Source organism: Carlito syrichta, unplaced genomic scaffold, assembly GCF_000164805.1.
Source record: "Carlito syrichta isolate Samal-C Ts95f unplaced genomic scaffold, Tarsius_syrichta-2.0.1 Scaffold288820, whole genome shotgun sequence".
In the NCBI taxonomy this organism is placed as follows: Eukaryota; Metazoa; Chordata; class Mammalia; order Primates; family Tarsiidae; genus Carlito; species Carlito syrichta.
In genome coordinates, this window is record NW_007232916.1 from 17,514 (window position 1) to 29,826 (window position 12,313).

A 12,313-nucleotide genomic window follows, 5' to 3' on the forward strand; every position below is an offset into this window, starting at 1 on the left:
TAGACGTGTAGTACGCAATGTATCATCTAGATTCATTTAAGTATACTCTGTGATGTTTGCACAATAACAGAACTGCTTCACAACCCATTTCTCAGAGTATTTCCCTCTCACTAAGTGACACAATACTGTGTGTAGTATCAGAGTATGGTTATTTATGTACTTCTCCCTTACTCTCTATGCTATGAGAACCTTGAAGATCTTATCTTGCATTTATTGTATTCCTGGAAGTAACATAAAAAGGTCTTTACAAATGCTATGGGACTAAATCAACAAGCCTAGAAAAATAAACCTCTGCACGAGCTTACCACAGCTTACCCTGCCCTCCTTCATACCCTCACTTTCCCTGTTTAAGTAACTTAGGTTCAACGTGAGTTTTTGGTGTGATTTGACTTGAAGCAGACAGTCTATTTTCAAAAGGGAACTTGACCATATTTCAATTGCTTAAACTAAAGAGTTTCTTCATAGAAAAAGAAACTATCAATAAAGTAAATAGACAACATACAGAATGAGAGAAAATATTAGCACATTATGCATGAAACAAAGGGAATATTCAGAATATATAAGGAACTTGGAAAAAGAAGACATACAAACAGCCAACAAAAATATTTTTAAAATGCTCAACCTTGCTAATCATTAAAGAAATGCAAACCAAAACCAAAATGAGATACCATCTCACAACAGTCAGAATTACTATTATTAATAAGAAAAAAAAAACAATAGATACTGGCAAGGTTGCAAGGTAAAAAGAACCCTCAAACATTGCCGGTGGAAATTTAGAATAGTATAGCCACTGCAGAAAGCAGTTTGAAGATTTTCAAAAAAACTAAAACTAGAATTATCACTTGACTGACAATCTCATTACTGGGTATATACCCAAAGGAAAATGAACTGTTCTGGCAAAAGGCACTCCCATTCACATTTATTGCAGCACTCTTCAAGATAACAAAGGTAGGGAACCAAACTAGGTACCCATCAGTGGTAGATGGATAAAGACAATGTGGAACATATACACCATGGAATACTATGCAGTCATTAAAAAGAACAAAATCATGTCCATTGTAGCAACATGGATGCAGGTGCAGGCAGTTAGTCTAAGAATATTAATAGAGAAATAGAAAACTAAATACCACATGTTCTTGCTTATAAGTGGGTGTTAAACACTGGGTATAAAAGGACATAAATATGAGAACACACCTAACCCTGAACTGTACCAAACATCTTTAAAATAAAAGTTAATAAAAGATGAGAACAGCAGACACTGGGGACTCATACAGTGAAGAAGAGGAAAGTGAAGATTGAAAAGTTATCTATTTGGTACCATTCTCACTATTTGAGAGGAAAGTTCAATAAAAGCCCGAACTTCACCATCACAACATAAACCCATGTAAGAAGGCTGTGCATAATACCCTTTGAATTAAAAAAAATCATTGATTTCACTAATTCTTTAAATCAAAATTCAATACTAAAAAAGCAAAGAACTTACTTTCTAAAGGAAAATAAAAAGTACTTCACTTTTGATTGCCACAAATTACAAGTTCTGCAAACCATGTAGTGTGTTTATTTTGCTTACAAGAATGTGGACATCAGAGGTCAGTGTTTTTTTGAGGTACTGCTGACATCATGAATTTTTGCAAAGTAGAACTTTAAACAGATTTCATTGTCAAATGTTGAAATTGTGTCAGCAAAAAGTTCTCTTTGACTTTAATAAAAAAGGGGTTAATTACCTGATTGCCAAATAACCTGTGCATGGCCCAGCTGCAAATGTGAAGCAGTCTCATTAGAAGAAAGTGGGGCCAGAGTCAACCTGCACTTAATGTGACTTAAAGGAAGAAAACACTTTTCTCTCTTTGAATTTATCTGGATACAATTATTTTGCCTTCTGTACACTTTACCTATTCTGCCTTAATGCCCTTTCACGACCTTTTGGATCAAGTTGGTGGCCTTGGAAGATACCAGATCCTTCAGCTGATTTTCTTTATGATCACTGCTCTTTTTGTTTATTCTCATGTTGTATTGGAGAATTTCACTGCAGCTATCCCTGAACATCGCTGCTGGGTCCACATTCTGGACAATGACACTGTCTCTGGCAATGACACTGGGACTCTCAGCCAGGATGCTCTCCTGAAAATCTCTATCCCACTAGACTCAAACCTGAGACCAGAGAAGTGTCGTCGTTTTGTCCATCCCCAGTGGCAGCTCCTGCACCTGAATGGAACCTTCTCAAACATGAGTGAGCCAGACATAGAGCCCTGTGTGGATGGCTGGGTGTATGATCGGAGCTCTTTTCTATCCACCATTGTGACTGAGGTAAGAGGCCCCACTGGGTGTTTAGAAATAAACACAAGTAAATATCATGCTTGCAGCTGTTAGCTACATGGTGGTGCTTATTCTTCATTTTTTCAACAAAAAATAATTGCTTCTCCATTAAATGTCAGAAAATTACATAGGTAATGAGGCTAATAAATTAAAAATTAGTTATGATTCTGCTCTCTTAGTGCTTTCATTCTTGGGAAGACCAAGGTTTAAGCAGGTAATTCTTGTGTTTTGTTATAAATGTTATGCTAAATCAGTAAGGCTCATTCTGTGGTCATAAATTAGAAACATACAGAAAATTGATTGAGAGCTCTTTACTCAGATTGTACCTCAAAAACAGCCATAGAAGGTCTGCATCAATATTCAGGATTCAGTAAAATTTTAATAGTCCTCAAATGATGTACTCTGTGACCAAGGTTGGTCACTTAGTATGAGTACAAGTGGTCATTAATATAACCTATAGGTTTCTAGAAAACATTATGTTTAAGTTGAGACTTGAACATTCAAATCCCCTTGAGAACTAAAATGAACAAAAATTTATTCACCTCTTTCTTTACCCCAATGATAATGGGCTTGCCAGCAGTAATATTGATTATTATGCTCCCAACCATTTTATTCCCCATCTCAAGTCATCTGATTAATAACCGACTTATCTCTTTACAACAATGACTAATCCAACTAGTACTTAAACAAATAATAGCTATACATAACAATAAAGGTCGAAGCTGATCCCTGATACTAATTTCCCTAATCCTATTTATTGGATCCACAAACCTTTACACCTACTACTCAACTATCAATAAACTTGGGAATAGCAATTCCTTTATGAGCAGGGGCAGTAATTACTGGCTTCCGCCACAAAACTAAAGCATCCCTATCTCATTTCCTCCCACAAGGAACTCCTATTCCCCTGATCCCCATACTAATTATTATCAAAACTATTAGTCTTTTTATTCAACCAATAGCCCAAGCCATACGATTAACTGCTAACATCACAGCAGGTCACTTATACGTTTAATTGGAGGGGCCATTCTAATTCTATCATCAATTAACTCCATTGCAGCATCAACTACATTCATTATTCTTACACTGCTTACGATCCTCAAACTAACTGTAGCCCTTATCCAAGCCTATGTATTTATACTCTTACTAAGCCTTTATTTACATGACAATACATAATGACCCACCAAACACATGCCTATCATATAGTAAACCCTAGCCCCTGACCACTAACTGGAGCCCTCTCTCCTCTTCTCATAGCATCAGGTCTTGTTATATGATTTCACTTTAATTCCTTTATACTCCTAGCCCTAGATCTTATTACTAATGCACTTACCATATACCAATGATGACATGGTATTATTCGAGAAGGCACATTTCAAGGCCACCAAACATCAATTGTACAAAATGGTCTCCAATATGGCATAGTCCTCTTTATCATCTCAGAAGTCTTCTTTGCAGGCTTTTTTTGAACCTTTTACCACTCCAGCCTAGCTCCAACTCCTGAACTAGGAGGCTGCTGACCCCCAACAGGTATTCATCCCTTAACCCCTTAGAAGTTCCCCTACTTAATACATCCATATTAATAGCCTCAGGTGTGTCAATTACTTGAGCTCATCATAGCCTAATAGAAGGTAACAGTAAACAAATACTCCAGTGACACTGTCTCTGGCAATGACACTGTTTATCACCATCTTATTAGGTATTTATTTTACTTTACTTCAAGCATCAGAATATTTTGAAACATCTTTCACTATCTCTGATGCAGTCTATGGCTCAACATTCTTTATGGCTACAGGCTTTCACGGACTCCACATTATCATTGGTTCAACTTTCTTAGCCATCTACCTCCTCCGACAATTAAAATTTCACTTTACGTCTAGTCATCACTTCAGATTCGAAGCCACTGCCTGATATTGACACTTCGTTGATGTGGTCTGACTATTTTTATATGTCTCTATTTATTGATGAGGAACTTGTCCCTTTAGTATTAATTAGTACAGTTGACTTCCAATCAATTAGCTCTGGTACACTCCAGAAAGGAACAATAAATTTAATGTTTTCCCTATGTATGTTTCACAAACATAACACTCGCACCACTCCTAGTCACCATTGCATTTTGACTTCCACAACTCAATAGATACACAGAAGAGTCCAGTCCTTACGAATGTGGCTTTGACCCAACAGAATCAGCTTGTCTGCCATTTTCTATAAAATTCTTCTTAATTGCTATTACTTTCCTCCTATTTGACTTAGAAATTGCCCTTCTACTTCCCCTTCCCAGAGCCACCCAAACAGTAAACCTCAATCTTATATTAATAGTAGCTCTAGCTTTAGTTACAATCCTAGTCCTAGGACTCGCATAAGAATGAGTCCAAAAAGGACTTGAATGGACCTAATATGGTGATTAGTTTGACTAAAAACAAATGATTTTGACTCATTAGACTATGAATAATACACAATCACCAAAATCTATTCTATTAATCTATTTATATTAATCTACTCCTCACTTTCCTAACATCCCTCCTAGGTATACTAATATATCGATCACACCTCATATCTTCTCTATTATGTCTAGACGGTATAATACTCTCGATATTTATTATAGCTTCACTCACAATTTTAAATCTTCACTTTACCTTAGCCAACATGGCCCCAATCATTCTTCTAGTATTCGCAACCTGTGAAGCTGCTGTAGGTCTAGACTTGCTAGTAATGGTATCAAACACATATGGCCTAGATTGTGTACAAAACCTAAACCTGAACCTCCTACAATGTTAAAAATTATTCTACCAACATTGATAATTTTACCACTAACATGATATTTTAAAAAATACACTATTTGAACTAATACTACCACCCACAGCCTGATAATTAGCTCTATCACCCTCTCCCTTTTAAATTACCCCATGATAATAATACAAACTTCTCACTTACTTTCTTCACCAATTCACTATCAACACCATTATTCATCTTGACCACCTGATTACTCCCCCTAATAATCCTAGCCAGTCAAAACCACCTATCAAAAGAGCCACTTGTACGAAAAAAATGATATATTTCCATGCTGACTATACTCCAAATTTTCCTAATTATAACTTTCACCACTACAGAGCTAATTCTCTTTTACATTTTATTTGAAGCAATCTTAATCCCTACCCTAATTATTATTGCACGATGGGGTAATCAAACAGAACGACTAAACGCTGGTCTTTACTTTCTATTCTACACCCTAATCAGCTCACTTCTATACCCAAAATTCCCTAGGAACATTGAATATGATAATCAATTCTCTTACTATACAAAATCTTCCCAACTCTTGATCAAATAGTACTCTCTGATTAGCTTGTATAATAGCCTTTATAGTAAAAATACCTCTATATGGACTTCACTTATGACTGCCCAAATCCCATGTTGAAGCCCCAATTGCAGGCTCCATAGTCCTTGCAGCAATATTACTAAAACTTGGAGGGTATGGAATGATACGAATAACAATTATCCTAGACTCCCTAACAGAATATATAGCCTACTCCTTTCTAATGCTCTCCCTTTGGGGAATAATTATAAATAGCTCCATTTGCCTATGCCAAACACATTTAAAATTGCTCATTGCCTACTCCTCAGTAAGCCACATGGCACTTGTTATCGTAGCAATCCTTATTCAAACCCCATGAAGCTTTATTGGGGCTACAGTTCTTATAATTGCCCATGGCCTCACCTCTTCTTTATTGTTCTGCCTAGCAAACACAAACTATGAATGCATCCACAACTGAACAATAACTCTAGCCCATGGCCTTCAAACTCTCCTGCCCCTAGCAGCAACATGATGGCTCCTTGCTAGCCTAACCAACTTAGCCCTCCCCCCCATCATTAACTTGATTGGTGAACTATCTATAATAATAGCATCCTTCTCATGATCACACTTAACTATTATTTTAATAGGTATTAATATGCTCATCACTGCTCTCTACTAGCTATATATACTAACTATAACACAATGAGGAAAATATACATATCACATCAACAGTATCAAACTCTCCTTCACTCGAGAAAATACATTAATAGTTATACATCTACTACCCATTATCCTATTATCTACCAACCCCAAACTAATTATAGGATATATATACTGTAAATATAGTTTAAACAAAACATTAGATTGTGAGTCTAATGATAGAAACTCAAAAACTCTTATTGACCAAGAAAGTATGCAAGATCTGCTAAGTCATGCCCCCATACATAACAGTATGGCTTTCTTACTTTTAAAGGATAGAAGTAATCTGTCAGTCTTAGGAATCGAAAAATTGGCACAGCTCCAAATAAAAGTAATAAGTTTATTTCCATCTTCCATCTTTCTCTCACTTACACTTCTAATTACCCCCTTTATTATAACAACTAAAAAATATAATAACTACACTTACCCCAGCTACATGAAAAACTCTATCACCTGTGCATTTATAACAAGCTTAGTTCCAACAATTATATTCTTACACACAGGCCAAGAAATAGTAATTTTTAACTGACACTGAATAACTATCCAAACTATAAAATTTTCCCTAAGCTTCAAAATAGATTATTTCTCCACAGTCTTTGTACCAATGGCACATTTTGTTACACGATCTATCATAGACTTCTCAATATGATATATACACTCAGATCCCAATATCAGCCACTTCTTTAAATACTTACTTCTATTTCTCATCACTATATTAATTCTAGTCACTGCCAACAACCTATTTCAACTTTTCATTGGATGAGAAGGCTTTGGCATTATATCTTTCCTCCTTATTGGCTGATGATATGGAGGAACAGATGCAAGCACAGCAGCCCTTCAAGCAATTCTCTACAACCGCATTGGGTACACTGGCTTTGTTTTAGCAATAACATGATTCTTAACTTACTCCACTCCAACTCATGAGAGTTCCAACAAATGTTTACTCTCTACTCAAACTCCAACACCCTCCTTCTACTAGACCTCCTCCTAGCAGTTGCAGGAAAATCTGCACAATTCAGACTCTACCCATGACTCCCATCTGCCATAGATGGTCCAACTCCTGTCTCCGCCCTACTCCACTCTAGCACTATAGTTGTAGCTGGGGTTTTCCTGCTCATCCGATTTTACCCCCTCTTAGAAATAAATAGAACAATTCAAACCGTCACACTATGCTTAGGAGCTATAAATACCCTATTTACAGCAATCTGTGCCCTAACACAAAACATTAAGAAAATTGTTGCATTTTCCACCTCTTGTCAATTAGGCCTTATAATAGTAACTATTGGCATTAACCAACCTCACCTAGCATTCCTCCATATCTGCACCCACGCCTTCTTCAAAGCCATACTTTTCATATGCTCTGGGTCTATTATTCATAGCCTAAATGATGAACAAGGTATTCAAAAAATAGGAGGTCTGTTTACAACTATGACCTTCACTTCCTCCTCACTACTCATTGGAAGCTTCACCCTCACAGGTATGCCCTTCCTTACAGGCTTTTACTCCAAAGACCTTATTATTGAGGCTGCCAATATATCATATACCAATGCCTGAGCCCTCTCTATCACACTAATTGTTACATCCCTGACAGCCGTGTATAGTACCCGTATTATCTTCTTCTCACTCCTAGGCCAAACCCGCTTCCCACCTTAACATGTATCAATGAAAACAACCCCCTCTTAATAAACCCTATTAAATGTCTAGCCCTAGGCAGTATCTTCGCAGGATTTCTCATCTCAAATACTATCACTCCCATAACAACCCCACAAATAACCATACCCTGATACTGAAAACTCTCAGCACTTATTGTTACCATTTTAGGCTTTATATTAGCAATAGAGCTTAATAACCTCACATCCTACCTCAAATTAAAGCACCCCACCCAATTTCTTTTATTTTCTAGCCTACTAGGACTTTTTCCAATCACAATCCACTGCCTGTACCCTTATAAAACTCCATGCTAGCCAAAACATAGCATCCTCACTTCTAGATCTCATCTGGCTAGAAAAAACAATACCAAAAAGCACAGCCAAAACCCATACATCTGCATTCATAAACACCTCTAATCAATTAGGCCTAATTAAACTCTACTTTATATCTTTTCTTATTACCATTATACTGGGGATATTCCTCATTCTCTAAAACCTTTAGTAATTTCAATTACAATAAAAAATAGTAATAAATAAAGACCAACCTGAAACCACTATTAGCCAACTGCCACTGCCGTATAAAGCTGCCACCCCTACAGAATCTTCATGAAACAAACTAAATATATCCCCCTCAAAAACAACTCAATCCTCTAAATTCTTAAATCCAACCCCCTCATGACCACCATCCACATGACCATAAACAACTCTAACAATAACCCTAACAACAAAACCCCTCAAATAGAAACACTTGATCCCCAAGCTTCTGGATATTCCTCAGTAGCTATAGCTGTTGTATAACCAAAAACAACCAACATACCATCTAAATAAATTAAAAATACCATCAACCCAATAAAAGTTCCCCAAAACTCAACACTATCCCACACCTTACCCCAGCACTAATAATCAAACCCAACTCCCCATAAATCAGAGAAGGCTTAGAAGAAAATCCAACAAAGCTATTAAAAAAATTATACTCAAAGATAGTGACTGCATAGGTGGATCCATGAGACTCTTGGAACGTGAGTTCCCAAAAAGACTATTACTTTTCTTCCTGCATCCCCCAGCCCACCACCAGCTGCACTGGTACGAGACCTGGGGACTTTTGGTCCCACACAGGGCCAGACATCACAGCCGGACCGTGGCTGCTCCACTATATGTGATTTTGGCTGACTGGGGAATCCCAAATCCCGGTTCCCAGCTCCATCCCTGGCTACATCGCCATGGCCAGCACCCAGCGCCAAACTGCCAGTCACTCAGGGAGGCTCTGAGCAGCCACCCGACAGAGATACCAGTCCCATTTCTGGCTAAAGTGCCCTGTGAGGGACCCAGAGCCACCACCTGCCCCCTGGAGCTTTGGAGATCTGAAGGCCCGGGCCCACCATGACTGAGGCACTCAGTGTGCGACCACAAGCCTGTGAAAGGGGGCAGAACCCCAAGCTGATGTAAGGTGCCCACCGCAGGCTTCCAGCTCCAGAGGAGGAAACGCCCGATCCTCTCCCCCCACCCCAGCCTGCTTTGTGGCACCCCAGATCCAGTGCCCAGCTGTGCAGCTGGTCCTGCCTAGAGACCCACAGAAGCATACCTAAAAGTGAAAGTAAAACTACCACCTCCACCATTTTCAAGGCATATTAACATTGCATTGCCTTGCCTACCTATCAGAGCCTCCACCTCAGTTCCCATGGTGACATCATTAAATAGGAGACAAAGCCCCTCCTCTACACTGAATAGAGACCAGTGTCACAGATCTCCCAGGCAAAAAGCTAACTACCTGCCTGCCTGCAACAAAAACAGAGGAGAGAGGCTAAAGATTAGAACTCAAGGAATTTTATCCATTAAGGGACGAGAGAGAAAAATCTACACAAATGAAGAAAAACCAAAAGAAGAATATGGGTCTCTCCCAGATCCCTGGGAGGGCAGACACTGAGAAAACTGACTTCAGAATGCAAACAATGAAGACCCACAGAATGACTGGTCCCAAAATACAAACCTAGACATCAAGACATTACTGGAGAGATTAAAAAAGAATTGAGGAGACACAAGAAGAAACTAGAAAGGAGCTGATATCTGAGATAACAGTAATAAAGAATACTGTGAATGAAATAAACAATAAACTGATAAGCATGGAAAGCAGAATTACCCAAGCAGAAGAAAGAATCTCAGAGCGTGAGGACCAAAGTATAGAGCTAATCCAAACTCTCAAAAACACAGAAAACAAGCCCCAAAAGACAGAAAAAACCTTCAAGAGATGAGCGATTACATCAAGAGGCCTAACCTAAGAGCAATCGGCATGCCTGAGCCAGAAAGAGAGACAGAGACCACATTGGAACAAACCTTCCATGATGAGATCATTCAAGAAACTTCCCTTATTTAATCAATGATGCAAAAATTCAAACACAAGAGATCCAGAGAACCTCTGCTAGACAACAAATGAGAAAACCAACCGCTAGACACATAATAATTTGCCTAAACAAAGTAGGTATAAAAGAAAAAATCCTAAAGGCAGCAAGAGAAAAAGGCCAGATCACCTACCATGGAAAACCAATTAGAATAGCAGCAGATTTATCTACAGAAACCCTGCAGGCTAGGAGAGCTTGGAGCCCTATCTTCAAAGTCCTAAAAGATAAACAATTTCAACCAAGAATAACCTACCCTGCCAGATTAAGCTTCATCAGCGAGGGAGAATTAAAATCTTTCCCAGATATCCAATGCCTAAGAACTTACGCTGCCACCAAACCACCAGTACATGAAACACTTAAGAAAGTACTAAACACAGAAGAAAAGGGGAAAAAAGGAGCAACTTTCTTCACAAGAGTACAGGAAAAAATAAAATACACATGAACTAACCCCCCAAACAAAAGAAAGACTATAAACCAAGTGGAAGAACAACACTATAAGAACTCTATGTTATGGATGAACTCTTCACATTTCAATAATTAGCCTAAATGTGAATGGACTAAATGCACCACTGAAAAGACATAGAATATCGCCAGACAACAATATACTGCCTTCAAGAGACCCATCACACTAGAAAGGACATGCACAGACTCAAAGTAAGAGGATGGGAAACAAATTTCCAGGAAAATGGAACACAAAAGAAAGGAGGAGTCACGATCATAATTTCAGACAAAATACCATTTAAGTTATCAAAAATTAAAGAAGTTACAGAGGGCCACTACATAATGATAAAAGGTTCACTCCATCAACAAGAAATGTCTATCCTAAACATATATGCACCTAACATAGGTGCATATAAACTTTTATAAAGCAACACCTAGGAAAACTAAAGAAAGATATTGACCATAACACCATCATAACTGGGGACTTTAATACCCCACTCACAACCCTCAACATATCATCGGGACAAAAAATCAGCAAGGAGATCTGGAACCTCAATGTGACTCTGGACCAAATGGACTTAAATGATACCTACAGAACACTACATCCAAAGACCAGAGAATACACATTCTACACATCACCGCACAGGACATTTTCCAAGATTGACCACATTATCGACCATAAATCAAGCATAAGCAAATTTAAAAGGACCGAAATTCTATCATGCACCTTCTCGGACCATAGTGGAATAAAAATAAACATTAACACCAACAAGGTCCCCCCCAAAACCCACAAAGACATGGTCACAAAACAGCATGATGCTAAACAACTCCTAGATCAATGATGAAATCAAAACAGAGATCAAAAGATACCTGGAAACCAATGAAAATGAAGAAACATCTTACCAAAATCTCTGGGATGCCTTAAAAGCTGTAGTAAGAGGGGAATTTATATCCCTACAAACATACATGATGAAAATGGAAGGAGCACAAATTAATAGCCTAACCAACCACCAAAGGAAGCTGGAAAAGCAAGACCACAAAAACCCTAATTTCAGTATCAGAATCCAGATCACCAAAAAAATAGCCCAAATCCAGGACATAGAAGACAAAAAGACAATACAAAAAATCAATGACACAAAATGCTGATTCTTTGAAAGGATAAACAAGATTGATGGTCCCCTAGCTAGACTGACCAAGAAAAAGAAAGAAAAACCCCAAATAAGCACAATCAGAAGCATAAAAGATGAAGTCACATCTGACCCTGAAGAAATACAAAAGATCATCAGAGACTACTATGTACACTTGTATGGAAACAAACTTGAAAACCTCAAGGAAATGGAGGACTTTCTGTCATCACTCAACTTGCCTAGGTTGAAACAAGAAGAAATTGAGACCTTAAATAGACCAATAACAATCAAGGAAATAGACTATGTAATAAGAAAACTACTTACAAAAAAAAAGCCCTGGACCAGATGACTTTCCAGCAGAATTCTACAAGACATTTAAGGAGGAACTGATTC

At 38.0% G+C, this 12,313-nt stretch overlaps 1 protein-coding gene across 1 annotated transcript in view; it reads left to right on the forward strand.

Annotated features, from left to right (window-relative positions):
- Positions 1 to 1,905: 1,905 nt before the first annotated feature.
- The window catches only part of LOC103255995 (solute carrier family 22 member 24-like), a 14,975-nt gene continuing 4,567 nt past the window's right edge, over positions 1,906 to 12,313 (forward strand). Inside the window, exon 1 of the mRNA XM_008053889.1 lies at positions 1,906 to 2,307. Within this exon, the coding sequence (XP_008052080.1) occupies positions 1,906 to 2,307 (402 nt within the window). The remainder of the gene's footprint in view (positions 2,308 to 12,313) is intronic.